The following is a 27,460-nucleotide window of genomic DNA, read 5'->3' as shown; positions in this document are numbered from 1 at the left end:
AAATTAAAATGATAGCGAAATTCAAAAAAGGATGACTTTCTTAAATGAAGACCGCTGTTGCTTAATGACTGAATTTTGAGTTTATTAATTCGTGAACTAAATGTTGAATTTGTAGATTTCATCATGGCACTTATATTGAGATTATGAATAGATTTTCGCAATTCAGCAATATCTAACTTCGTCAAATCATGTTCATCAGACGATTTACTATTGGTGTCACATACAGAAGAAATGTTGTTCGTTTTTTTCGTATTTTCAGTTATTAAAGCAGTTGCTATGTGTTTTAGAGTAAGTAATATATCCATTTTTCTTTGCACAACATGAATTTGTTTATCAAGTTTATTTGTTGCTTGTAATAATTTCCTTAAGGAAGTGGAATTAAATTGCAAAAAATCAATGATCGTATGTGACATTGGTCATCAGAAAATAATGAAAAATATTAATAATTAATTGTTAATGGGAAACTTTTTCATTGAAGTGAATCAAAACAAAAAACATCAATACTCAAATGCAACATATATAACAAATAAAACGTCTTCTTTGTGATTCAATGTTTTTCTTTCTTTCTTTTTTTTTTTTTTTTTTTTTTTTTTTTTTTTTTTTTCCTATTTTTTGTTGTTACTCATTTTTTTTCTCTTTCATGAAAACTACTTATGCTATCTTTATATAACTGCATACAGATAATTCTATTTAACATTATTTCTTGAACAAGTGTTCTCAGATTTGTTTGTCAAACACACCCATACTAAAAAATAGTGAGATTTTATCTTCACATTCACATGAAATGAATGAAGAACAGAAATTTTTGTTCCACGATCGTCAATCGATTGCATATGGGTAAGATATTATGAAGAAAAATGCGTTGTTTTTTGATATTTTGTATTTCTATTGCGGTTTCAGTCAAGATTCATTGAATTTGCTTTCAAAGGCTTCTGTTTTAGTATCTGGCCTCAAAGATGCTGGAATAGAAATTGGTGTGATTTTTATGAGCCTTTTTATTTTTAAAATTTCATTTCATTTCAAGCAAAAAATTTGATTTTATCAGGAGTAGGTTCTATTGTTCTTCATGATCCAGAAAGAATATCATTAAACAATTTCTCATCAAGCGTTTGGTGTTTTGAATTATAGCAATACATTTTCTTTTCGTTTTTCATTTCATTAAATTTCTTTTGGCGTTTAGTTTTGCATAAATGAAAACAAATTTGGACAGAATAGAGCGGAATATTTCAGTTCTTTGATCGGTAAAATTAGCAACTTTACTAATGTCAATTATATCACAACAGAAAACTTGTCAGAAAACATTATTAAAAGCTTTTCTGTTTGCCATTTTTTTTTTTCGTTTTCTTAAAAGAAAAACGTTTAGATCGTTATTCTTTGCAATTCATCGTCAAATGAATCAGAAGAACTTTGCATCATGTGTAGACGTGCTAATGTGAAGATTGTGATGTGTGATGTTTTTGGTATATTTTCTCGAATATTTGTGGATTTTGGAGATCATCATAAATCAAACAATTGGTCAGGAGAAAAACCACGAACCGAAGCAATTATGGAGATATCTCACGGATATCCAGCAATAGTCACGTTTTCTGCTGCCTTTGGACATTCTTTCCAGAACGGATGTTTTCTTTGTTTGCATCATATTAGCGGGATGGAAGAGGCCAACGGGAAGATTGTAAAAGCTGTTGCTGTTGATTCTCACTCAGTTGCTATCGACTTGGACACAACGTCTTTCGGCACATACAAAGGAGACGGCTATGCCACAACGGCAGTGCTGCCTTTAGAGTTTCATCATCGATGCTTAACAGAAGAATTGGAAAAGCCGACTTTTTTGAAGAGTTCATTTAGGAAATCACCCAACGACTGGAATACTCTTCATGTGGGGTTTGAGGTTATAAAGAGGATTATTAGCGGAACTTTAAATAAAGAAATGACAAAGGGCAAAACAGCAAAATATAAAGAAAACAAATTTGAAAGCGAAATGGAACGAAAAGAAATAGAGCAGCTATTGCTTTTTGAAATGAAAAAGGAATTTGAGAGAATATTCGGAAATGAAACAATGAACAGTTCTAACAAACAAACTGTGAAAAAATATCAGTCGACAAGAGAAACCGAAAAAAGGAAAATAACATCTGCTTGCCCATGCGAAACACAAATACCAGAAAAAAGGGCATATCTTAAAGATTCAAAAACTGTTGTCAAAATAGTCCCTTCTGCTTTGTTGAAGGCGTCATCTGCAATTCCTCAAGCAATGCAAACGCCAACTTCTTTCAGAGACAAGCTTATTCAGAAGCTTCGTTCTCATCCTGATTCTTCTGCTGATTTTTCTTCTCCTTCTGATACCCAGTTGCCGTCTTTCTCAACGGAAATTGCAAAAGTTCTGATCAGAACAGCCACAGGCTCGCTGGCTCCTATTGTGTCGTGTGCTGCGGGGATTGCAGCACAAGAGGCAATAAAAGCAATAACAATGACACTCACGCCAATTACTCAGTGGCTCTATCTTTCTCATCATGAGTTGATGCTGGATGAGCGCAAAAAAGAGGAAGAAGATGTTACAGATATTTTATCTTCTTCTTCTTCCTCCTCTTCTGTTCCTTCACTTGATGGAATCGAGAATCTTAGTGAAACTGAATGTTGTAAAGAAGATAACATGCACCAGAATCACTCCAATTTACGAGCGATTTCTTTTATTTCCTTCCCTCCATTTTCTGATTGCCAGCCTCTAAACACGCGATACGACTCTCAAGCCTCAATCATCGGATGGACAGCACAGGAGACGCTGATGAATTTGCGTGTGTTCCAAGTCGGCTGCGGAGCTACTGGCTGTGAAATGCTGAAGCAGCTTGCAATGATGGGTGTGGGCTGCGGGGAAAGAGGGCGTGTGACAGTCACAGATATGGACGGAATATCACTGTCTAATCTGAGCAGGCAGTTCCTCTTTCAAAAAGCAGATGTGAATAAGATGAAGGCAGAAGTTGCTGCTGAAAAAGTGCTGAAGATGAATCCTGATATGCACATAACTGCGCTGACTAAGATGGTCGGTGAGGAAACTGCTGATTTTTTTAACTCTGAGTTCTGGTCATCGATTGATCTGGTCATCACCACGCCAGACAATGTTGAAGTGCGAAATTATGTGAGCTTGCGCTGCACGGAATATTTGATTCCGATGTTTGACTGTGGGACACTGGGGCTCTGCGGCACTACGATGACATCTCTCCCGTTTCGGACTGAGACATATCGCAGTGCGAATTTGGGAATAAAAAACAAAAAGGAAGAAGTTGAAAGTGGTCTTCACGATGAAAGTGGGAATACATCTTTGCTTATTTCTGAAGGAGAAAGGGCGATGTGCACACCGAAGGAGCATCCATTTATGATTGAGCATGTTGTAAATGATGCTAAGGAGCTCTTTGAACAACAGTTTCAGACAAAAAGCATTCAGACAATCAATTCGTTCCTGAAGGATCCAAAAGAATGGATTAAGCAAAAAAAAGAGGAGGTATTGAGATTGAACGAATATACAAGAGATAAAATTGGAGAAGCATACAATCTGAAAAGAGAGATTGAGACTATTATTGGCTTCGCGAAGGAGAATGAGGACTCTTTTGACGATTGCATTCGTTTTGGTAGAAAGTTGTTTGATGAAACGTTTGTGAAACAGCCTCAGCAGCAGTTGATTTTTCACCCAACAGATGAAGAAATGAAGGAGCTTGATCTTTCTTCGCATTCAAAGGGAAGTAAGCTGTCTGATTTTGAGCTGGATGATTCTTTGCTTTCAGCTTCAGCACTTCCTGAGGAATCGGACATTACACAATTTGGATTTCGAATCTCATCTTCTCCTTTTTGGAGAGAGCCAAGACGTGTTCCGCTTGTTGAATGTTTTGATCCTTCAAAGCAGGATCATCTGTGCTTTGTTGGGTCTGCTGCTATTCTTCGTTTTATGATAAAGAACAAAACAAAGAACGTGGATATTAATTGGGACAGAGTTAAGGAGGTTGCAGGGGAAATGAAAACTGATGAATTTACTGTAACAAATGCTCAGATGATTGAAAAAGAGCGAAGAGAGCTTAAAAATCAGTTATCACTTTTTCAGCAAATGAAAGATTTACTTCGAAAAGAACTGAAACAAAACATAACAGTTAATGAGGATGATATTGATGAATTAGTGAAAGTGAACAGAAGGAGAATTGAAGAGAGGATTTCACAATTGGATTCAAAAATTGTCGATCTTTCAACGAAAATAAAGGAAAATGATTCGTCTCTTTTGAAAGAGGAGCAGAAAGAAGTGACGGATTTACTATGCGTTACAGACAAGATTATTCAAAGTCACTCATCTCAAACTAACACATCACCTTGTCCTCAAAGTTCTTCGGCTTTAATATCTTCTCAAAAATCTCCAAATCAATCAGAAGTATTTGATTCAGTTCATTCTCTGTCATTCGACAAAGATGAAAGCCCAAACCATCCGTTGGACTTTATAACATGTGCAGCCAATCTCAAAGCGAAAATCTATCATATTCCACAAGCATCCAAAACTGAAGTCAAAATAATTGTGGGGAGAATTATTCCTGCTGTCATCACAACCACAGCAACTATTTCTGCATTGGGAGCTGCTGAGCTCATCCCATTTTGCAGAAAAACAAGTGCAATTGATGCCTTTCATGTGTGGTTCATCAACCAGGCGCTTAATGTGTACAGCCATCACCCACCTTATCCGCCTCGTCCACTTGAGCCAGGTTCACCATTCACTGAATGGAATCACGAAAGACTAAAATTTGGGTTCGTTCCGACGATTAAACAACTGGTTGACGCATTGAAGGAGAAATATAGCATTGAGCCTATTTTGATAAAAAGAGATGATGTTATTTATTATCAGCTTAACGATCCAAGCAATGATGAGCCAGAATATTTGGATCAGCAGCTGACGGATATTCTTTGGAACGAAGCCGGCGAGCAGCTTGAAGAAGGGGCAACAGAAATGACATTCATCCTTATCGCAAGATCAATCAATGATGAACACAAATTGGTGAGAATGCCGCTAATAACTGTTATAATACCTCCAATGCCTCCACCAGCACCAGTAGAAGATGAAAATATTACAGAATAAAAATTTGTCAAAAAAAAAAAAAAAATTAAAAATCTTACAAAAAATTAATGTGCTTATGAAGAAGCGTTTAATTTTTATTTAATTTTTTATTCTGAATTGCCCATAACATTTTTTAACTCTTTTTCAGAGCAGATTTGCTAGTTATTAGGCATATAGATTTGCTCTAACGTTGTATTTTTGTTATCTCGTTTGTATGTATAATATTAATGAGCGATGGTAGGTCAATTACAAAAGTGTTTGTCATGAAATCATTTAATTAATCATAAAGTGAATTTTCATCATAATAAATAATTTCAGAATGTCTTCAGATTTGGAAGCATTAGAACAATCAATATCTCCATTTTCAGCTACATTGACAGGAGAACCAAACGACCGTGATGATGGAGGTTCGCAATTTTGATCTTTGAAAAATTCTTTTCAGAAAATTTAATTATAATGAAAATGAATTCAATAGGACATGGACTTTCTTCTTCACATAGATTTAGTTCAACGCGTGCAATTTGCTTTCCGACAATTTCTGAAAATGAATGTCAATTTTCTCAAACATTTGAATCTGGACTTTCAGCAGGAATAACAGTGATAAGTGAAAAAACAGAACTTGAAGACAGCTTTCAAGAAAACGAAATTGAGTTTAAGTTTTATAAATCAAGGAAAAAAAAGAAAAAGCACGAAAGATTACCAATGTTTGCTTTGAGGCCAGAGATTCAAAGAACCCTTGAGCATTCACTTGATGAATTGATGCAAGCCTTGATGCAAGACGATGAAAATAATGATCAATTACTATCTTCAATGCTTGAAAGCACCAATTCATCCTTTTCTGATGCAACATCTGGCATTCTAGATGAAAGGAATCAAAAGGAACTAAATAGAAAGATCTCTTCGAAGGAATCCTCAAGCGAATCTGTTGCTGTTGGTGATGCTTTAGATAGTTGTTTCGCTCAATCGCGTGTTCTTCCTTCTGATTTTTGCATTACGCAAATAAATACTACGAGTTTCAGTTCTGGAGAAGAAGATAACTCAAATTCTTCTTTGGCCAAATGCAAACCTTCAACAACTGGAAGCAATAATTCTGCAATAGACGATTCGGTCATTGACGAATTGGCTACTGCAGGTACTTCAATAATAAATTCAGAGCTTTCAGATAACATTAACTCCAAAAGGAATAAGGGAAACGAATTCTCTAAAGACAGGAAGGAGAATACGAATCTTCTTGCAGAAAATGCTCACAAAAAAATCATAGAATCTTTATCTGAAATATATTTTCCAGACTCGGCAACTTCCTCCATTCTTTTATCCAATCGCAATGAAAATGGCAACATTCACAATAAACCTTCAGAAGCTGTTGCAGTGAATTCGCTATCAGTTCTATCAATATCCCCTCCTCCCCCTCTTTCAACTGCTTCCGCACCTGTTTCTGCAAATTCTTTTCGCCAAAAAGAATCGGCTTTGCATTCCGACAAAAAGCAAAATGTAACACCTGATCAGGATGCTATCGAAGTGAAAAATACACTTTTGAGTCATTCCAAGTCAAGTGAATCAATACAGTCTTCATCCAATTTTTCTTCATCGAACGATTTAATGGAAGCTGTGCTTGTCCCACATCCTTCCTCTTCAGCAGCTGCCGAAGCAAGCTTTCTGAATATGCAGCAGACAGGATTCAAAACAGAGAAAAAACCGCAGTCCAAATCAAGCACAAGCCAATCATCGCCTTCAATCAGTAATCAAACAAACACTTCGTCTTTCTCATCTCCTCAAAGTTCTCCACAGCGCTTTCAAACACAAAACACTTCAGAACAAAAGGGAAAGTCAAGCGCAGGGCATCATGTGCCTCTTTTCTCTCATTTGGGCTCGACAGAATTGCGAATCAAACGCAAACTTGCTCTTTTGCATCGGCTGCGGGTGACTTCAGCTGCTTTGACAGAAAACATTAACAGCAGAACAGACAGACAAAGGAATAGAGCAGATGAAACTACAGAAAATGATAATGATTCAAAAGTTGCTCAAAGGAAAGATAAATCTACAAATGAAAGTGAAAGATGCAAAGAAGGCAAAAGTTCAACAAATTCACCTTTTTTCCCAAAAAGCGAAAAGGATGAATCCAAAGTCACGCAGTCGCCTGATGAAACTGTTGTTTCAAAAGGTTCCCCACTGAAATGGCAAACAAAAATTACTTCATCTCCACCGAGCGATTCTCCCTCTTCTCAAATGCCTCATCATTCTTCTGCATCTTCTTCTTCTTCTTCTTCTTCTTCTTCTTCTTCTTCTTCTTCTCCTCCTCCTCCTCCTCCTCCTCCTCCTCCTCCTCCTCTTTCAGGCTTTCCTTCCACATCCAAAACAGTCACTGAAGAGCAGCTGCAGCAAGTACTCTTTCTTCTCCAGCAGGACCCACCGAACGAGGCGTCTTTGAATGAACATCTCTCGAATGCGATGCTGCGAACTCTGTCAACAATGACACTGAGCAAACATCAAAGGCAGAACCTGCTGCAGCACCTGTGGAAGTGCAGGGTGGAGAGCGCTATGCAGCAGCAGCAACAGCAACAGCAGCCAGAGGAAATGTGGAGGCTCGGAGAGAGAAGAGAGAGGAGAGAGAAGGGGGAAAGAAGAGAAGGAAGAGAAGGAAGTGAGAGCAAAGAACACAAATTGAAACAGAGCAAACAGAAACAAGAAGACGAGGTTATTGCGCTGCTTCTGGAAGGGTGCTTATCGCCAGAGGTGGAGCAGGAGCTTGATGTGCAGCTGTATCATCAGTACATTGTCTACAAGAGGAAGATGAGTCTTCTAAAAGAAATAGAAAATGAACAGAAACTGGAAACAGCACAGAGAAAAGAAGAAATGAAGGTGAAAGTTCTGAACCCTTTGAGCACGCCACAGTCAATTAGACGAGCAGCTGCTTCTTCATCTCCTTCCTCTCCTTGTTGCAATGGGGTTAATATGAGTTTGCAGTCATATTTTTGAGTATTTCTTTATTCATTTTATTAACTGTTGTTTTGTTATAATAATAAAAATGACAATAGATAAAAAATGTACAAAACTCGTTAATGATCCGCCTGGCAAAGAGGAAGGCTTATTTTCAACATCAAAGCAATTATCATCTTCACTACACAGCTTGTCTTCTCTTTCATCCTTTTCACTCTCAGATACAACTTCTTCACTTACAAACAGCAAATTTTATTCTTCTTCTCCTTCTTCCTCCTCTCAACGCAAACACACAAACCCATTTTTGGGCGTTGCTTGCGATGGTATTTCGTCTACATCTCTTCCCATTTCATGCCATCTACTCGAATTCTGCCTCCAAAACGATCTTCCATTTCCTTTGCCGTCTGCCCCGCCGCCTCTTCCAACGCTCGTCGGCAGCACTTCATCTGATTCTGAGTCGTTTGATGAAATGAAAGAGTTCACCTTCTCGTCAGAACAGCAGCACAGCCAAAGACTCGAAAGCGAGTCTTCAGTCGTTCCACTTCAGTCGTCTTCCTTTTTGAATTCTTCACTGTCATCCACTGCTTCTTCCTTAAGCTCTGTTTTCACATCACCCCATGACACCATATCACTCTATCCACATTCACTTCCTTCTTCCATTGCACACACATCACACCATCCTTCCACTTCAACCAACGCCTTCTGCACAAGATACGCTGTCTCTGCAAAAGTGTCTCCTCTCCTCTCTTCTTCCCGCACGTCACAGAACCCTCTGCGCAAGCAGTTCCACACAGTCATTGTTTCTGCCACAGACTTCGCCCAGCTGTATCCCAATCACTTTGCCCCGGGCTCTTCCATCTCTACATCAACACCGCTGATGCTGTCGATGCTGAAGTCCTATCAATTCCTTAATCCCCATAGCGATCAGCTCAATGCGTCTATTGATGAGTCTTACAGAGGCGTTCCTGCTCCATTGCCTTTACCTCCTCTGATTGCAGGTCCCTTGTCACCTTCTTTTTGCCTGACGCATTTCCCGCAGCATCTCACTTGGTTTGAGCGGTGGGAAATTATGAAGTACAAGAAAATTTACTACTTTGGCCCGCTGAAATCGCTGAAGTATGTACCTTCTTTGCTGGTGTCGCCTGAAGAATCAGAAGAAACTGAAGAATCCAAAGAGAAGAAAGAAAATGAGCACAAAAAAAGAAAAGCATCAACTGCTAATAATAAAACTGCTTCACCAGAAAAGCCTTGCTCAAAGTCATTACGCAAACCAGTTGATGAAAAGCAGGAAAATCGAAATACAAAACAAGATGCTCCAATTGAGCAGGAAGATGAATTAGCACACCCACAATCGCAAAGTGAGTATACATCTTATTATTCAGAGGTAAGTGAGACTGATGATGAAAGCAGTCAGAACAGCCAGCAGCAGCAGCAACAGCAAGAGAAAGAGAAAGAAGAAGACCGCCCTCGCCCCGACGCTGAAGAGACGCTGGCTGAGCTTGCCAAGGACAAAGACGGGCTGTACTCCACAGCATACTCCTACGACGACACAAAAGGCGACTTCTACGTGGCGATGCGGGACCAGATCGCCTACCGCTTTGAGGTTGTGGAGTCGCTGGGGCACGGCTCGTTTGGGCATGTGTATCGTGTGAATGACCACAAACAGGGCTGTGAGTGCGCTCTGAAGATCATCCGCAACAGAGAAAGATTGGCGAAGCAGTCGCTGGTCGAGATACGCATCTTGGAGTATCTGCGTGCAGAGGATCCCGATGACAAGTACCATGTGCTGCAGATAGCGGACTACTTCATGTTCCGCGACCATCTGTGCCTCACGTTCGACCTCATGTCGATGAACCTGTACCAGTTCCAGCGCAAGTGCGGGTTCCGCCCGATGAGCATGCAGCTTGTCCGGCACCTCTCCGTACAGATCCTGGAGACGCTCTGCTTTCTGAGGAGCCGGCGAATCGTGCACTGCGACCTGAAGCCTGAGAACATTGTGATCGAGCGGGCAGGCTCGGCGAGGCTGCGTGTGGCAGACTTCGGCTCGTCGTTCTACGAGCAGGAGCCGCTTTACTCGTATGTGCAGTCGCGATACTACCGCGCGCCAGAGGTCGTGATGGGCATGCGCTTTGGCTGCCCGATCGACATGTGGTCGTTTGGGTGTGTGTTGTATGAGCTGGCGGCGGGCGCGCCTCTGTTTCCTGCAGACGACGATGCGGATCTGTTTGTGTGGATGTGCCATGTTTTAGGAAAGCCACCTGCGGACTTGTTTGCGAGTGCTAAGAAATACAGGCAGTTTTTTGACGAAGAGAGGAATGTGATTGTTCAGCCAGATAAAAAAGGGAAAGTGAAGAGCGTCGGAGGTACAAGCATCAAGAAGGAGCTGAATAAGTCTGATTGGAACGGAGAAAAAGAGGAAATCAATTTGATTGTTGGGCCTGACGGAGTGTGTATGATGATCCCACCAACTCAACCACTACCAAAACTTGAACGGCAATTTGCTTCAGAAAAGGACAATGAGAATGAGACGAAAGAGGAGCATTCACAACGCAAGCCCAATGTTTCAGATGAAACGGCAGAATCAAATGAAACATCAACTTTGTCAGCTGTGAGTGAGTTACAGGAGTCAACAGAGAGAATGGCACCTAGTGAAGGTCATGCTGCGGAGAGGAACGAAGAAAAAGAGTTTTTGATTGATTTTATCTCAAACTGCCTGAAATGGAACGAGAAAGAACGAATGACGCCACAAATGGCAATGCTGCATCCATGGATAACAGGAGTATGTTTCGATGATTCTAAGTATTTCTTTTTCTTTTTCTCCTATTGCCTTAATTTCGATTTATTAATCTTTCATATAATTTTTTTTCCCCTCTGCAAATGTCATATCTTGTCTTTTATTAACTGTTGAATGATTGTCTATTTTGACTTTCTGTCTCTTTTAACATTTCAGAAAGAGCATCAAGCAAATCCTGTTAGCAGCCTGCCTCAAATGGCAAATCATTCGAGCACTCATTCAAACATAACTGAGATTGACTTGTCTTCGCTGAGCATCAACACAACTGCAGTGTCTGACAAATCATCTGGACATAATTCACCTTCTTCTTCTTCTTCTTCCTCTGTACCATCATCATCAAACACATCTGTTAATCCAACAACTTTACACTTTCCACCAAATTTGGACTGGAATGACACAAATAATCATGACAACACGCAAGAAAAACAAGCAGCAAACGATTTGTCGAGTGTTATGAATTTTCATTCTGCAGCTTTCCCTTCTTCTTCGCCTTCTGCTTCTCTTGCAAATTCTCTCAATCCACAACCAACCTCTTCCAAGCGTACAAATAACCACTCTTCTCAAATGTCTTCATTTCCACAACAGCCTTCTCCTGTTTTTGAGCTCGAATATTCACCTGAATGCAACCATCTGCAAGACCCTCAGAATCTTCAGAATTCGCCTTGCAATGAACATTCTCCTTCACAACATCGCCGTCACCGTCCTTCCTCCTTCCACCATTCTCGTGTGAAGTATCTGCTTGGCCTCTCCAACTGCCTCTACAGCCGCACCGCCCCCTTCCCAAATCTCGTCGAAATCTTCCGAAAGCAGCAAGTTCAGATGCGAAATGGCAAGCTGGCCTGTCTTTCGGAGACGAGGAAAGACAAAAAGAACAGAGCGATTGGCAAACACCCCCTTTCGACACCTGCGGAGCTCCTTGCGCCAACAGGAAAGAGGATGTCTTCGCTGAAATCTGATTCATTGGACTCGGATTCAGAAAGTGAATTGGATGAAGGCAAAGAAACTGAAGAAGATGAAGAAGAAGAAGAAGAAGAACATAATAATAGAGATGGTGAAGGTTGTGGAAATGAAAATGAAAAGAGGGTTAACAATAGTATTTATTACGCAAAAGACGGAATTTTGATGATTGCTCCAAAGAAATACATCGAAAAAAAAATTTGCTCTTCTCTTTCATCAGCAGAAAGCCAGTCAAAGATGGGAGCAACAACAGATTCAGTAATATCATTTTCTGCAGCTCAGTTGGAGGAAAGTCCAAAACAGCACGCAAAATCATTCAATGCAAAAAATTCCGACCAACCGCACAAATTGTATGCTTCTGGAGAAGAAAGCAACTCAGTGCAAAACTCAGATGCGTCTTGCAGTTCCCAAGCAGATGAGAATTGGGCCGAACACGCAGATGCATCTGGATTATCTTCAAGCAGCCAAACAAATCCTGATTCTCATCCATCATTGCCAGTCCCCTCGACGCCAGCCATTTCTCCGTTGCCTTCCCAATCTCCGCTAATTCAGCTGTATTCTCTTCCTTCTGTGCAATCACACCCGCCTCTGATGTTTCGCGCATCGAACCACGCTCTTAGGCTTCCTCGGCGATTCATTCCTTCCTCTGTTTCACAGCTTTCTTCACTGTCACTTTCACAATGTGCTGCCTCTTCTTCGTCGGCTGCTGCTGCTGCTTCTGCTGCTTCTGCTTCATTTTCGTCCTCTTCCGCAAATCTTCGTTCAGCCGGTCTGATTTCTCCGTTTTTTGCTGCATCTTCCGTTGTATTGCCTCGCTTAGCAGTTGGAGCATGCGAACTTAATTATCGCTCAAAAAGTGGATATGTTAGGGATAAAAGTCATATTCCAAGCCTTTCCACCAAATCTTGCGAAAAAAACAAAGACATTCAAAAAACAGATTCATTAAATCTTCCTGACGGGAAATCTCAACCTGCATCTGACTTGGCATTTGCACTTTGTCCTTTGTTTTTATTAAAAGGATAGTCTCGTTGTTTGTTCTGGAATTCAACCGAAATCTGAGCAAACAGCATATCATTTACCAAGAGAATTTTCAACTGCTTTTTGAGTTTATGTTTTTAAAAGGAAGATTCTTTAGCTATTTTTTCAATAACTGTTGTATAATTTCCATTTCAAACAAATCAGAATTAAATAAAGAATCAAAAAATTTTAACATATATTTTCACAATTTATAATCAAAATAAAATGGATAATTAAAAAATATTTTAAAAGGGAAAAAAAGTTGCATTTTTTAAAATTCACCTCAACATAATTTATTTTGAATTATTTTTCAAAATTCGTATCACATTCCATCAAAATGGATACGCCTGATCTTCTAAACGTTTTTGTCTTTCATAATCTGATTTTGTTAGTAAATGAAAACATTGCTGAATAGGCTTTCCTCTGAAAAGATTTGGAAATGATTCAGAAAAAGTATGTACTGACAAATAAAAAATACTGTAAAACGGTTTTCCAAAAATTAATGCACTTAACAGACTTTTTGTTGTTGTTTGATCACTATTTGTTGATTCGTCTTTCCAGAGTGATTCATAAGATTGACGAATTGGAGAGGTATTCAAAAGAGATCTTATCCTTTTTTTAATAAACGACTTTCAAACATAAATTACAACGAATCTTTTAAATAATGCAGCTTAAACCTCAACTACCAATTCTAAAAAAGGTTGACAACTTGCATCAACATTTACTGATGATTCATCTGTTCGAGACATTTTTTAACTAAGTATTTCTAAAAATTTTAAAGCGCTAAATTATAAAATACTTTTCAATCACATACAATTGTGCAATTTTGCGAAATGACCGTAAAGTATGTTGAATATATTTATTGAGAATATTTCTTTTCAAACAAATAGTTTCAGATGTTGTTTCTTTCGTTATGAACTGAAATTTTCAAAAATGGTATTCAATGATATTTATAGTGGAAATATTGATCAATTTCAAGAGGAAATAATAATTTTTAACTATTTTGTGGAAGAAATATAAAAAATAGAATTTTTTTTTATTTTGACAAAAAAGTCGTGATCTGAAAAAAACTCTGTTTTATTTGAACTCAATATAACTTGAAATCATCTTTGCTTTGTTGAAAAGACTTTTCGCAATACACAAAAGCAACTGTTTTTCCCTGTAAAAAACAATTGATGTAATATATATTTAAAATGCATTCAAAAAGAGCAAAGGATAAAAAGAAATAGAAATAAGAAATTTGAAATTTGAAAGTGTTCAGAACTTTGTTTGTGCGAATGATGTTTGACACTTAATGCATAGTTTCATTTTTGAATTATCGGTATCGTAAGAGAGTCAACACAAAAACAAGAAATTAGATAGAAAATCCATTCAACTCCATATAAATATAACGTTTTAAAAAACCAGGTGAATATTTAAACGAAAAAATTACAAAATCACAAAACAATTGGGTTTTTAAAATTTTCATACTGGATTGTTTGAGCATCAATAAATGAAACGCTCTTAATTTCATATTTAATAAAAAGAAAAATTCAATTCGAATATGTGGTTGATTTTCTATTTTTGAATAATGCGTTTTCAACCAGAACATATTTAAAACAAAAACGAAAAATTTCTTCAAAAATGAATTATTTTATAATAGGACAGATCATATTTTTCCAACTTATTTTTCTATCGTTTAAAGTGTAAATAACACTTAAAAGAGATATGAAGTTAGTTCTTATTATATTTACATGTATTATTGCTATCAGTGAGACAAAAGAAGCATCGGGAAAGGAAATATGTGGATTGGATGCAAAAGTTGTGTTCCGATTGCCAGTTTGCAGGAATGATTTTTGTACACCAGAAAATAATCAGAATAGCATGGTTCTATCGACATTTGTTGCTGTGAACTGCTCAGTGAGCACAGCGAGTGTGCTGCAGATTCAGCAGGAAGGAAAAGCTTGTTTTTTGGTTTGTGAAGGGTCAAGGCTTGATGTTGCAGGATGCATGATCTTGATATCATCACAAATGAGCCCATTTGTGGTGGTTGAAGGAAGCATCAATTCCGTGAATCTGACGATTCAAACCTCAAGGCCGTTTACACCAATTCAGCAGCTTATCTGCTCGTCTTTCATAAAATCTGAGAGAGATGGAATAGGCTCGATAACTCTTTGTGATTCGTCGTTTTCATCATTTGAATTGGAGTCTGCTCCATTTTTATCACCGAATGTTAGTTGCTTTGTGAAAGCCTCTGGTCTGAAGATGGCAAACATTTCTGTTGCTTCAGGAGCGCAAAGAGAAATGGATTTTAGAGCAAGGACAGAAACAACGATTGAAGGATGCTCGTTTTTCAGAGTTTTGGATGTTATTGATGGAGGCATTTTAAGGTCAGTGAACAGCCCATGTGCTTCGCTGAGAGCAACAAACACCTCATTTGAGCGCTCTGCGAGAACGATGAATGTTCACGAATCAGGTGGACGCAACATGACACGGCAACCACTCGGGGCAGGTGAAACGCACATTTTTACAGATTGCGAATGGTTTAGCACAGGATATTCAAGTTATGGAAGTGCAATTCATCTGGATGGATATTCGAAACTTGAGTGCATTCAATGTTCATTCAAGAATATGAGTCATGGCGGCGATGGAGCTGTTGATGTTCAATCAGCAGCAGGTGTGAAAATGTTAGGCTGCAATTTTTCACATTGCATTTCAGAAGGTAATACAGGTGGAATGATCATTTTCCAGTTAAAAGGCGACTATCATTTATCAGAATGTACATTTTTTGAATGCAAAGCTAGTGCAAATTATGCAGGAGGATTGCGTATTCAACAGTCTTCTGGAAATGCGAATGAGGCAATTGAAAAATGCAAATTTATTAAAAACAAAGCAGGATCGTATTGTGGAGGTTTGTTTTTAGAAGAAACTTCAAACATGTATCTGATATCAGAATGTGAATTTGAAGGAAACGCTGCAAATGGAACTGGAACAGGTGTTTTTGAAGGTGGAGGCGGAGGAATACGTTTGAATTCAGCAAGTTGGATGGAAGCAGTTCCATCTCCAAAATTTATATCCTTTTGTTTTTTCACCAGGAATTTTGCTGCATGTGGAGAAGGGAGTGATGTCAAAATCAAAAACTATTTATTGAAAGGTTCACCATTTGAGTCATCGTTCTCAACAACCCCCTCAAAGAGAGTGTTTTACAACGACAGCCAAACAGATTACGATGCGTGGCTCCCAACTGTGCGCATAACATATGCCAGAACAGATGGAATTACAGGGCCAGTCTGTGGGACAACACAGACCAATCCGTGCAACACGATTGAGCAGGCATACAACATGATTGAGAAAGGAGCAGAGGGAACTGTGAATATTCTTCGATCGACATATTCTTCAATGGCTCTATTCGTTGGAGGGGGAGATATTTCGTTCAAGGGCGAAAGCGAGAGCGAGTGTGTCATCAGCACAGAATTGTTGAATTCTCTTGAGTGTTTGTTCACTTTGGATTCGGGATCGATGGGATTGTCTTTGGTGACTATTCGACACAATGCCGTAGAATCATCGTCTTCATTGTTTGTGATGCGAACAGGTGCACAGATGCTGACACTGAAGGATGTGATCATATCAGAGATAGACGATGAGCAGACACACTCATTTAATGTTTCTCCGTTCAAAGTGATATTTGAGAAAATGAAGATGGAAAACTGTTTGATTGAGGATATTGGTCTGGGTGATTGCCCATTGTTCAAAGAAGAGGAGGAAAGTGGAGTTTGGAGAGGGATGATGGGAAATGTGACTATCCAAAGGATCTATAAGATGAGAGGAGATGGGGCGATATTCAGCGCTCGAAGCGAAAGGAGTGATTCATGGGAGCTGGAGAACACCACATTCAGGAATTGTGTGTGCAAGGAAGGGAATGGAGGGAGCATTGATTGGAGAATCGATGAAAGTGGAACATTCAAGATTGGCAGAGGAAATGTTGTTACAGAAATTTGTGAATGTGGAGCAGAGAAGGGAAGTTGTGAGGAGAAGGGAAGTGGAGGAGGGATATATTTGGAGCTGTCATCTCCATCAACTGTGTTTGAGATCGCGAATGTGGGATTTGAAAATAATCATGCTGTTCAAGGTGTGAATGTGTTTATTGCTTCGAATCAGCTGGAATTGGTTCCGAAAGGGAGATATGGATTTGTTTCTCTTTTGAGCGGGGATGTTCATGAAGTGGAGGGAGTGGGAGACACGAACAATGCAACGCTGGTGATTCCGATTGTGTGCTATCTTCTTGATGTTCCGAGGAGTGAGATCTATGTTTCAGCTCCAGGAGCTGATCATCCTCAATGTGGGCACACATTTTTTGAGTGCCGAACACTGAATTATCCTATTGAGAGGGAAGAGAGCACACCAGCAGATGGAACAACAACATCAACCATCAAAATTGGAAATGGAGTTGAGGTTGGCTCGACAGTGGTGTTTTCGAAAATGGAAAGAGTTGTTGAAGGAATAGGGGGTGATGGATCGCTTGTTGTTGAAGGTGGGGCAGCATGCAAAGGAGATGAGGAAGGATGCGTTGGAGTGTTTGTGGTGTTGAAGGAAACAAGGATGAGGAAGATTGAGCTGGTGATGCCATCTGTTCTTGAGCATTATGAGACGATATTCCAGCTGAAAGGAGAAACACTGAACTTAAGTGAATGTGTATTCATATTTGGAGTTGGAATTGAAGTGAGTTATGTTGGATATAACTTGATTGTTGTGGAAAAGGGAGAGGTGAATGTGACTTCACTGAGATTGGCATCAATGAGGTTTGGAAAGCCTGTGATAAAAGCGAATGGGGGATTGTCATCTGTGTCGTTGAAGAATGTGGAGCTGAATGATATCACCTTTGAAGGAGAAATGGGATTTGTTGTTTGTAGGGAAGGAAGCGCACTCACAGGAGAAAGTATGATTGTAAGTGAGAGTGAAATGGGAGGATGCAGTATGATTTGTGCGGGGAGCAACTGTATTGCGAGGATGAGAGAATGCAAATGGAATTTATGCAATTTTGTAAATTCAGGGATAATAAAAGAAATTGAGGCAAAGGAGATATCGATTTGGGGATGCAATGGGAGCAATATCAAAGTCAGTGAAGGAGAAGGAGGGATGGTGAATGGAGTAGTTGGGGAGGGAGGCATGGTGGATGTGTGGAACACGAGTATTGAAGGATGTGTGGCAGAGAAAGGGAATGGAGGAGGGATGAGGGTGGAACTGAAAGGGGATGCACAACTGAAGATCAGGAGCGAAGAAGAAGTGACACTGATGAAGAAGTGTTCAGCAGGAGAGGAAGGGATGATGAATGGAGGAGGGTGTGGAGGAGGGATGTGGGTGGGGATTGAAGGAGAGAGATGTAGGTTTGATTTGAGTGGAGTGAGGTTTGAAGAGAACAGAGCAAGGAGTGGGAGGGATGCGTTTGTTGTGTGTGATGATTTGAGGAGGGTTGTGAATGGAAGCAGTTTCTCATTCAGTAGAGGGATTAGTGATAGAGAGAATTCGCTGATGGGGAAGGATAGGCAGAAGTTTTTAAATGAGGTTTATCTGTTCATATTCATTGATGGATACAGCTCATCTGTGATTGAGGTGGAGAGTGAGACTGGAGACGATGGAATGTGGTGTGGGATGGAGAACTGTCCATGCAGGAGTGTGGATTGTGGAATTGGGAGGCTTGGTGGAGAGGGAGAAAAGAAAATTGTGATAAGCGGGAGCACGACTGTTGAGAAGGTGGGAGATGCGAGTGGAGTGAGGATTGAAGGGAAAGACAACAAGAAAAAGAAGGTGGTTGTGGAGAAAGGAATTGAAGGAGAAGGAGAAAGTGTTCTTGATTCGAAGGGATTAAGCGTGTTTGTGAATGTTGGGTTTGAATTGCCTGGATCATTTGAACAGAGGAGAGAGGTAGTGATAAACTCAGGAACAGCAAATGGTGTTTTGGAGATGGAATTGTGTTCGTTTTTGATGCAGGAAGGGGAAGAAGAGGCGATAGAATATCGAATCATCAGAAGCAGTGGACAAGCTTTGAGAATGAAGTGGATATCAATAAATAATATCAGAACAAAAAAGAGTCTGATAGATCTATCTCTTCTTGGGATGGAACAGAATGGAGCAGAGAGTGAGTCTGTTAGCATCAGCAACTGCTCGTTTGGGAGCCTGTCAGTTGTTGGTGCAGATGAATCAGCTGTGATATGTGCAGAGGTGAGGAAAGTGATGAAGATAGAACAGAGCAACATGAGTGACATCACAGGAGGAGAGAGCATGAGTGGAGGGGCAGTGAGGGTGAATATCCATGATTCAGGAATGATTCATGTGAAAGAGGGGATGATAGAGAGATGTGCAGCAGAGAAGGTGAGAGGTGGGAAAGGAGGATGGCTGCATGTGAATTGCAGTGAAAGGAGGGGAGGAACGTCATTCAAGTTCGAGGATGTGAAGTTTGTTGGGAACGAGGCATTTGTGGGGAAGAACATGTTTATTTTGGATTCAGATCTGAATGTGACAGTGAGGAGTGAGACATTTGCGATTGATGTCGAAGGGATAGAAGACGATCAGAATCTGTTTGTTGGAAGTGATGAGAAGCGGATAAGCACAGATCTGTTGCGATTTGTGATTGAATACAAAAGCGAGAGGATAGTGGTGTGGGAAAAGGGAGATGATGTTGTTCGATGTGGGAGTGAAGAGGATCCGTGTGAGACATTGGAGATGGGATTGAAGCATATTGAGAGAGGAGGAGAGAAAAAAGTTGTGAGAGTGAAAGAAAAGATAAGAGTGGAAAGGGAACATGATTTGAGTGGGATTGATGTGGAATCAGTGGGAGCAGGATATGATGAGATGGAATATGGAACAGTTGTGATGGGGAGTGAAGGAGAAAGTGGAGCAAAAGTGTGCCTTCGCAACAGTGGAACAATTACTCTGAGGGCACTGGAAATGTGTGTGATGAATGTTTTGGGAAGTGGGGAAGCAGGGATGATTGTGAGTGAGGGAAGGAAAGTTGAATGGAAAGACTGTTCAATCTCATGGAAAGGAAAGAGAGAAGGGATGGGAAATGTAGCATTTTGTGTTGTGAAGAAAGGGGAGCTGGAGATGAAGAGGTTCAAAGTGTCTTCATTTTTTGGGAAGAGAAGTGTGTTTGTGGTGGGTAGAGAAGTTGTGAGTGTGATTGATGAATTCACAGTCACAGAAGCCACATTGGAGAGTGGGAGTTTGCTTGAAATTGAAGGAGAGGAAGCAAATGGAGGAGGTGAGGTGAGGATGAAGAATTGTAGTATTGGATCAGTTGAAGGGGAAGGAACAGATTCGAGTGTTATTTCGAGCAGGAATGGAAGTGGAGTGAAGCTTGTTGTTGAAGATTCGCTGATCGAAGCGTGCAACTCCGGAAGAAGTTCAAAGGGAGGGGCAATGCTGTTTGAGTTGAATGAAGGAGGATTGTTCCATGTTGTGAATACGAGTGTGAAGCAATGTGGATGCTCTGTGAGCGAAGGGAAAGGAGGTGGAGTGTATCTGAAGACTGAATTGAGGGGGGAGCTGGATTATGTGTTTGATGGGGTGATATTCCGAAGGAACACAGCATTCATCGGGAATGATGTGTTCATTGTGTGCGACTGCATCGAGAGGCAGATCAACGAAACACAGTTCAACATCGACTTCCGTGATGTGGAGTTCATCAGGCAGAATGCGATCTATGGGATGGATGCGGGAGAGCACAAGGAGGAGGCGATGGACTTGATGAGTCTGATTGTGAAATACCAATCAGACACGATTGTGGTGTCGAGCAAAGAAGGGAAAGGGGGAAGCAATGAGCAGCAGTGTGGGAAACCTTCACTTCCTTGTGCAACGATTGGGTTTGGACTGAGGCATCTGACACATGATTTTTTCAGTCAGGTGTTTGTTGATGATGAGTCAATGATTGATGAGGAAATCGAATTGGACACGCTCACGCTGAGCGGGATGCACGAAGTGCAGAGCCTTGTGGTTGTGAAAGGAAGGATGAATTGCAGCAAAGAAATGATTGTGGAGACAAGAGGGCAGGTGTATGTTCGATGGATTCGATTCACATTTGAAGAAGAGGAATCAACATCAACTCCACATCCAACACCACATTCATCATTCATGAAGATAACTTCAGGAAAGACATCGATCAGCATGTGTTCATTTGAAGGAGCGAGATCGGCTGAGAGGGAAATGGTAGAAGTGCTATTCTGTCTGATATTTGTGGAAAGGGGGAAATGCTCAATGGGGAATGTGAGTGTTTTGTGGCTTTCATTTTTGAATGAAGCAGCCATGATAATGGAAGAGGATACTGAAGTGAATGTGTTAATATTCAGAAATATTGAGTCAAATAAAGACTGTTTTAAGATCATCGGAGTTGCAAATGTGAAGGTGGAAAAAGTGGAAGCAGGAAATGTGAAGATTAAAAATGGATGGTTAATGAATGTTAGTAGTGGAGAACCAGGTTCAAATAACAGAGAAGAAAATAAGCTTTCGTTTTCCATATTCTCATCTTCATTTGATAACATCACATGTGTGGGTGAGAGCACAGGAGCGGTTGATGTTGAGGGAATGGAAGGAAATGTGGAGTTTTCGAACTGTTCGTTTGGTGGGTGTTCATCAAAAAGAAAGAAAGGAAAGATGATATCTCTTTTGATGAGCAAAAATATTCAGATGAGGCAATGCTTGTTTGATGGGGAAATAAATGAAAAGCAACCGAATGAGGAAGTGGATGTGTGCAAATGGAATGAATCAGTTATTGAGGTGAAGAAGAGCTCAGGGGAGATAATGGATACGAGTTTTGTGAACTGTTCTGGTGGAGGTCTTTCTATTTGGGAAGGAAGCATTGTAATTGAGAAAGGAGAGTTTATGAATAACAACCCATCAATTGAAAAATATCCTTCAATCAGAAGAAACATTCTCTGTTCAGATTCTGAAGTGTTGAATGTGGTGAGTTTGAAAGGAGGAGATGGAGTTTTGCCAAACACATCGTTGTGGATTTTGGATGAAGGATGTGAATTGGGAGGGATAATCGAGGAGAGAGCATCATCGCTGTTCATCCCTGTTGTGAAAGAGGCGAGGAATGAAACAGCATCTGATGGGAGAACAATCATCACGCTGACTGGGAGACTTCTTCTACCATGCAATATTTCGTTGCATCTGAGTTTCAAGAATGGAGTGGAAGAGGTGATTGAGACCAATAAGATTGGTGAAAGGGAAAGTGTGTCAGAGAGCGAAATTGGTGCTGTTGTTTCATCGGATCAGATGGCAGCAATGGGAGCAGAGACAGAAGTATCTGTGAGCCTTCTATTTGGGAAGATTGATTCACCATCAACAACATCATCATTCATTTTGAAGAATGCAAGTGAAACAAATAAAAAAGGAGATGAAATAATTGTTAACAGTGGAAAAGAAGGAAAATCATCATGGGCATTGGTTGTGATTGTGATATTTGCTGTTCTTTTTTTGATCGTTTTAATAGGCTTTGTCATTTTTGTTGTTCGGTGGAGGAAGGTGAAGAATGAAGCAGAAGATCTGAGAGAGATTGTGAATGATAATATCAAGAAGGACCCCAAAGCATTTGAGATGGTGACGATGGAGATGTCACCAGAGGAGCAGTGGAGGAGAGCAGAAAGGGAGGCAGAGAAGAAGAATGAAGAGAGGATCAAGAAAAGAGTGTATGCAAAAAGCTTGGGACATTCTGAGTCTTCAGAGCATTTGTTGAGTGAAAGCGGATCAACAGAATACATATTGGGCAGAGATTCAGACAAAATTCCTGATTGGGCTCTAGAGAAAGTTGAAGAAGAAGAAGAGACCAGAAAGCGAACACCATCACCATCCATTTCATCGACTTCAACAACAGACACTTCAGATACAGAATCCACCTTTGTTCGAGGAGAGGATCTGTGCCCAACCACCTCATCGATGTCGAATCTTGTGGATGTGATGGCCTGCTCGTCTCCTCATGAGAAGCTGATTGTTGATTTGAGAGATTCGTTGTTCATGTTGCTTCATGGAAGAAATGAAAAGAAAGAGATGGCAATCGGAAGCCCGCAGGAAAGAGAGATGACGGCTGCCCAGATCCTGTTCTGGGTGGCCAATCTCGCCCTTCACTCATTTGATGAAATGAAAAATCCTCTTTCTTCTCTTTCCAATCTGAGCCCTCACATTGTTCTTTTCTCAGAACACATGGTGATCTGCATTGTGATGCATTCTGACTTATTGTCTGATGACTCAGAATCATCTTCCATCTCTTCATCAACTGTTGTCACATCAACATCTGATTGCTCCACCGTGAACAGAAATGGGAAAGACTCGCCACCGCCATCATCTGCGTTTGAGGACGAGGATGACAATTTCAAAAAAGAGTGTCTGAGATGGAAGGCGCCTGAGCTGCTGATGAACAAGAAGAGGGAAGCAACGAAGGAATCAGTTTCCTTTTCGATTGGGATGATGCTCTGGGAATGTCTAACTCTTCAGATCCCATTTGGAGAGTGTGAACCGGTTGTGGCTGGGCAAAAAATTATAAATGGAGAAAGACCAGAGATGAGTATGATAGAAGGATTTACGTTTTACGAATTGGTAAAATCAAGTTTGGCAACAGCAGGGAATGACCGACCTTCTCTATTAAACTTAAAAAGGGAATGTTTTCAGCGTTTTCCGAAAGATGCAATAGTATTCACTGTTTCCGATGCAATCACCTTTGAAAACACATTCGATGTTATGGAAGAAAAAGGTAAAAAAGTTAAGATCAAAAAAAAAGATTCGAACGAAACAATTGAAGAAAGTGGAATTTATTCATGAGGAGCACAAAATTTCTTCTTCGAAAAGTTACAAGAAAAAATTACAACCTTTTTAGAAAATAGCATGCAACTACACGTTTTCTTTCTTATTGAAATGATTTGTGCTCAACGAAATATATAAAGAGGGAGTTATTCTGTATGATTTTAGTTTTATGTTTATTTCTGCTTTATTTGATTTATAACAACATTTTCAAATCTTCCAGATCGAAGATGAAATTTTTTTGACATTCTTTTTTCAATTACCTTTTTTCAAATAAGAAAGCTATATGTATTCAACAATCTTTTTATGTATGTTTTATTTTGAGTTGGTTTGTGTTCTTTTCAAATCTGTGTGTTTATGTTTCATTTTGCAAATTTTAAAAATGTTTATTTTTTTTCAAAGTTTGATAAATTTGTATGTATTCAATATACACTTGTTTGCATGTTCTTGCCAATGCCACATATTTTGTTAATGGCAAAGCATTTTTGAAAAATCAATGTATTGCATTATTTTCAAAAGTGAATTTCCAAATTTTTTGGTTCAAATTTTCTTTTTCACAAAAAATGTAAATGTTTTCATGAAATTTTGAAAAAAAACTCGTTTTTGTTGAATAATTCACTTTGTGAATTTAATCAAAAACAGATCCATGCTTGAATTTTCAAATTACATGTTAGTATTATTCTCATTCGAACAAATTGTCATAGCGGCAAAGTTCAATCCCAGAAATAACTATTCTTGTCTTCAAGCCGAGAAATTCAGATTAAACAGTATTTGAATCATCTATTATTCCGTTTCGAGCGCAATAAATATGAAACATTTTCTTTCAAACTCGATGATATTTCCGACTAAATGAACAATGAATTTCAAAAAAGATGCCTTTTGTTTCATGAAAAATTTCAACGAACCTTAAAGGATGGAAGGACTCGTTATAATTTTCATATTAAAATAGAATCCTTTATGTTTCCAACAACATTAATAGAGTTTTTCATCTTTGTGTGTGATTCTCTGTGGCATGTGTATTCGAATTCAAAGAAATTGCTCCAGATACAGATTGGACGTCTTGAACATCAGTGGAAGTTCCTGCAAAATTTGTTGTTAAATCAGAATCAATAGCAGTAGTTGCATCATGAGTTTCTAATGCATTTTGAGAGGGATAAGACGGAAGCGAAGGAGAGCGCCAATACGCACGAGAAGCAGGCGGAGACTGAAGAATAGACACAGACGGAGGAGGCTGAGAAGATGAAGAAGGAGTTGAGATTGAATGATAGAGATGGACAGCGTTTCGTTCAGGTGATTTTGAGTGAAAAGGTCGTTGGAATCGCGAAGTGGCACTGGCTTTTGTTGTTGAAAACGGGTCGGCTGTTTCATTCCGCCTGACAGAAGTTGAAGTCGAAGTCGAAGTCGAAGATGAAGTCGAATAAGAAGATGATGACAAAACAGCAGATGAAGAAGATAAAGAGAAAGGAGAAGGAAAAGGAAGAACTGTTTCTGAAGGTTGCGAAGATACCGGCATTAAAGAAGAATGAAATGTATTTCTTGAAGGAGACGTGGGTTTTAGCGATAAAGATGATGATGAAGATGGTGAAGAAGAAGAAGAAGAAGAAGAAGAAGAAGAAGAAGATGATGATGATGATGATGATGATGATGATGATGATGATGGCATTGAAAGTGTTGGTCCCACCACAGTGGCAGCTGCAGTAACTTCTACTAAAGGAGGAGGTTGAGCAGCAGATAACAGAGCATTGTTCGTTGGTTGGTTTTCTTGTGAAGCATTGCTGGAATGCGTTTGTTCCGTGATTGTCAAAGAAGTTGGAGCAGAGACAGACAATGGTACTGATGAAAATTGCATTTGAGATGATGATTGTTCTGTTGAAGTGGAAGCAGAAGCAGAAGCAGATGATGAAGATGAAGATGAAGTCGAAGCTGAAGTGTTTTGTTGGGCGTGTTGTGAAGCAGCTTTTGAAAGGTTTGGAGGAATTAAAAGTGACGATATAGAGCCAGAATGTTCTTCTGAACGTGTTTGAGCCTCTTGTGTCGTTTGCACAGCAACTGCAGTCGCTCCAGTCATCTCAACAACACTTCCTGACTCATTTTTGCTTTCGCTTCTCAAAAGGGGTTCTGTTCGAGCTTGACGAGAAGCAGCAAGTGTGGTCCCTTGCTCATCTGCAGTGCGAATGGCTGGTTCATCTCCATCTTTGCCTTCATTTTCACTCGTGCTTTCGCTTTCGCTTTCACTTTCACTCCAATCGCTGTCAGAATCGTCTTCAGAATGATATCTTCCTCTGAAAAGCAATCTGCGCTGCTGCCTGCGCCTCTGCATTTGCACATCGCTTTCTTGCGACTCCTCTCTCTCTGTGTTTGAGGAAGCTGCAGCAGACGCTGAGCGCCTTTCGGTCTGATGCTCGTTTCCCATCGGCTGCTCTCCGTCTGTAGAAGGTTGTGCAAGTCCTGCTGTTTGCTGAGGTGGTTGATTGGCTGGTTGATTCGAAGGGTTTTGTTCTGCTGCTTGATGCGGCGATGGAGTTGCACGGAAGCGCGGGTCTGGATTGGGGATTGGAGGTGGTTGCGCTGTGAAAGCCGCATTCGTTTCCAATGGATCTGATCTGAATGGAGAGAACAGAGTTGCTAAGGGGTTAAAAAAATAATATAATAAATTGATTGTTTACGAAAAGTAAAATTAATTGAAGAAAAAATGAAAAATGAATGTTTCATTTGTCATGAATTGTAAAAAAATAGTTAAATAAACATATAGAAAATGTAAATTCATTGAAAAAAGGATGTGAACTTTACTCTTCCGTTTTTCAAACCGTTTCCTCTTGCTCCTCCAAATGAATGACCAGTTGAAGAGGCAATTTGCATTGGTGCTGGTTGCTGTGCATTTCTTCCAGATCGTTTTGTTGAAGAAGATCTGCCTGAAGACTTCTTATCCCTTCCTTGATCTCTTCCAGATCCGAACAAGCTCAGTTGACTTAGCCCGCCTAGCACACTGAATCCCCCATTCCCTCTCCTTCCTCTATTTGACGACTCATTTCGTTCATTTCTGTTCTCAAATCCTGTCCCCGAACTTCCCATTCTTCCTTCGCTTTCTTCAGTTGCTTGCTTGTTTCTTCTAATTTTTTTCATAATTGACTCATTGATACCAAGTGCAAGAGGACCCACTTTTAGATCATCAGATTGGCATAATCTTTCAACTTCCCCTGAAAAACGATATATACAATCAGAGGAGATATTACACTTGCAAAGTGCTATCAATAATTTCAACATTCGCTTTTTTTGTTTTAAATTTGCTGAATTTGAATTTAGCTTCAACCTCATCTCTTCTCCAAATCCACCTCGAATTAACATTTCTGCAAATGGAATATTAGACGCCAAAAGTGAAACTAAGCATTCCAAAGATAATTGCGAGCACGTTGAATCAGTGGATTGCATTGCTTCAAGTAAGGAATGGCATAATAAGGAAAATGACGAAAAAGGTTTGCTTTGAACCAGATGATTTGATATAACAAGAATTAGATCTGTACATGCAATCTTTAAAAGCAAAAGTCTTTCAGTGATCAAGAAAAAGAAAAGAAATACCTGAATTGCGGGATATAAAGGCTGAGAAAGCATGTCAGTGAGTGTGTTTGAAAGTTTTGCATCAATCATCATTCTGATTGAATCCTCAACTTAATTTTCAAAAATAAACATAAATATTTAACAAGATAGATAAGCAAAAACCTCTTATAGCATAGAAAAGAAGTTGTTGAATTATTGGTAATCGAGCATTTATATCAAGTCGATGCATTTCTTTGAGAAGAAAAGGAACATAAGAAACCTATGAACATTGCAAATAAACAACAACACTAATAAAGGCGTACATCCGGTTGATCATTTAAAGACTCGAATCTCTGGTTCTTCGATAAAAAAGT

General features: G+C 39.7%; 4 protein-coding genes across 4 annotated transcripts; 3 read left to right on the top strand and 1 right to left on the bottom strand.

Moving 5' to 3' along the window:
- Nucleotides 1-742: 742 nt before the first annotated feature.
- On the top strand, nt 743-5,101 carry MONOS_5937 (putative ubiquitin-activating enzyme E1; the record flags this gene model as incomplete). The annotated part of the gene is made up of 5 exons (XM_067876129.1): nt 743-837; nt 901-974; nt 1,025-1,107; nt 1,181-1,318; nt 1,364-5,101. Exons 1-5 carry the CDS (start codon nt 785-787, stop codon nt 5,099-5,101), a joined length of 4,086 nt encoding a protein of 1,361 aa, XP_067729126.1. The 5' UTR covers nt 743-784.
- A 298-nt stretch (nt 5,102-5,399) lies between these two features.
- On the top strand, nt 5,400-12,979 carry MONOS_5938fu5939 (putative serine/threonine protein kinase, CMGC family; the record flags this gene model as incomplete). Its single annotated transcript, XM_067876130.1, has 4 exons — nt 5,400-5,487; nt 5,556-8,036; nt 8,116-10,796; nt 10,968-12,979. 4 exons carry the CDS (start codon nt 5,400-5,402, stop codon nt 12,789-12,791), a joined length of 7,074 nt encoding a protein of 2,357 aa, XP_067729125.1. The 3' UTR covers nt 12,792-12,979.
- A 1,349-nt stretch (nt 12,980-14,328) lies between these two features.
- MONOS_5940 (uncharacterized protein) lies at nt 14,329-24,070 on the top strand (the record flags this gene model as incomplete). Its single annotated transcript, XM_067876132.1, has 2 exons — nt 14,329-14,333; nt 14,537-24,070. 2 exons carry the CDS (start codon nt 14,329-14,331, stop codon nt 23,571-23,573), a joined length of 9,042 nt encoding a protein of 3,013 aa, XP_067729124.1. The 3' UTR covers nt 23,574-24,070.
- MONOS_5941 (uncharacterized protein) lies at nt 23,976-27,436 on the bottom strand. The gene is made up of 5 exons (XM_067876133.1): nt 27,410-27,436; nt 27,270-27,366; nt 27,129-27,217; nt 26,360-27,080; nt 23,976-26,177 (listed from the first exon to the last, which is right to left on the bottom strand). Exons 2-5 carry the CDS (start codon nt 27,334-27,336, stop codon nt 24,538-24,540), a joined length of 2,517 nt encoding a protein of 838 aa, XP_067729123.1. The 5' UTR covers nt 27,337-27,366; nt 27,410-27,436; the 3' UTR covers nt 23,976-24,537.
- Nucleotides 27,437-27,460: the final 24 nt, after the last annotated feature.

The sequence above is a fragment of the Monocercomonoides exilis genome, assembly GCF_001643675.1.
Source record: "Monocercomonoides exilis strain PA203 chromosome Unknown scaffold17-1647472, whole genome shotgun sequence".
In the NCBI taxonomy this organism is placed as follows: Eukaryota; Preaxostyla; order Oxymonadida; family Polymastigidae; genus Monocercomonoides; species Monocercomonoides exilis.
The sequence above is the reverse complement of the archived record's forward strand: the minus strand, read 5'-3'. Positions and strand labels throughout refer to the sequence as shown.

Coding starts and splice junctions, on each gene's coding strand:
- MONOS_5941 (XM_067876133.1), bottom strand. CDS start 27,336: ATGCATCGACTTGATATAAATGCTCGATTACCAATAATTCAACAACTT. Junction 27,218..27,269: donor TCTTTTCTATGCTATAAGAG/GTTTTTGCTTAT, acceptor TTGAAAATTAAG/TTGAGGATTCAATCAGAATG. Junction 27,081..27,128: donor CTTTATATCCCGCAATTCAG/GTATTTCTTTTC, acceptor TTGCTTTTAAAG/ATTGCATGTACAGATCTAAT.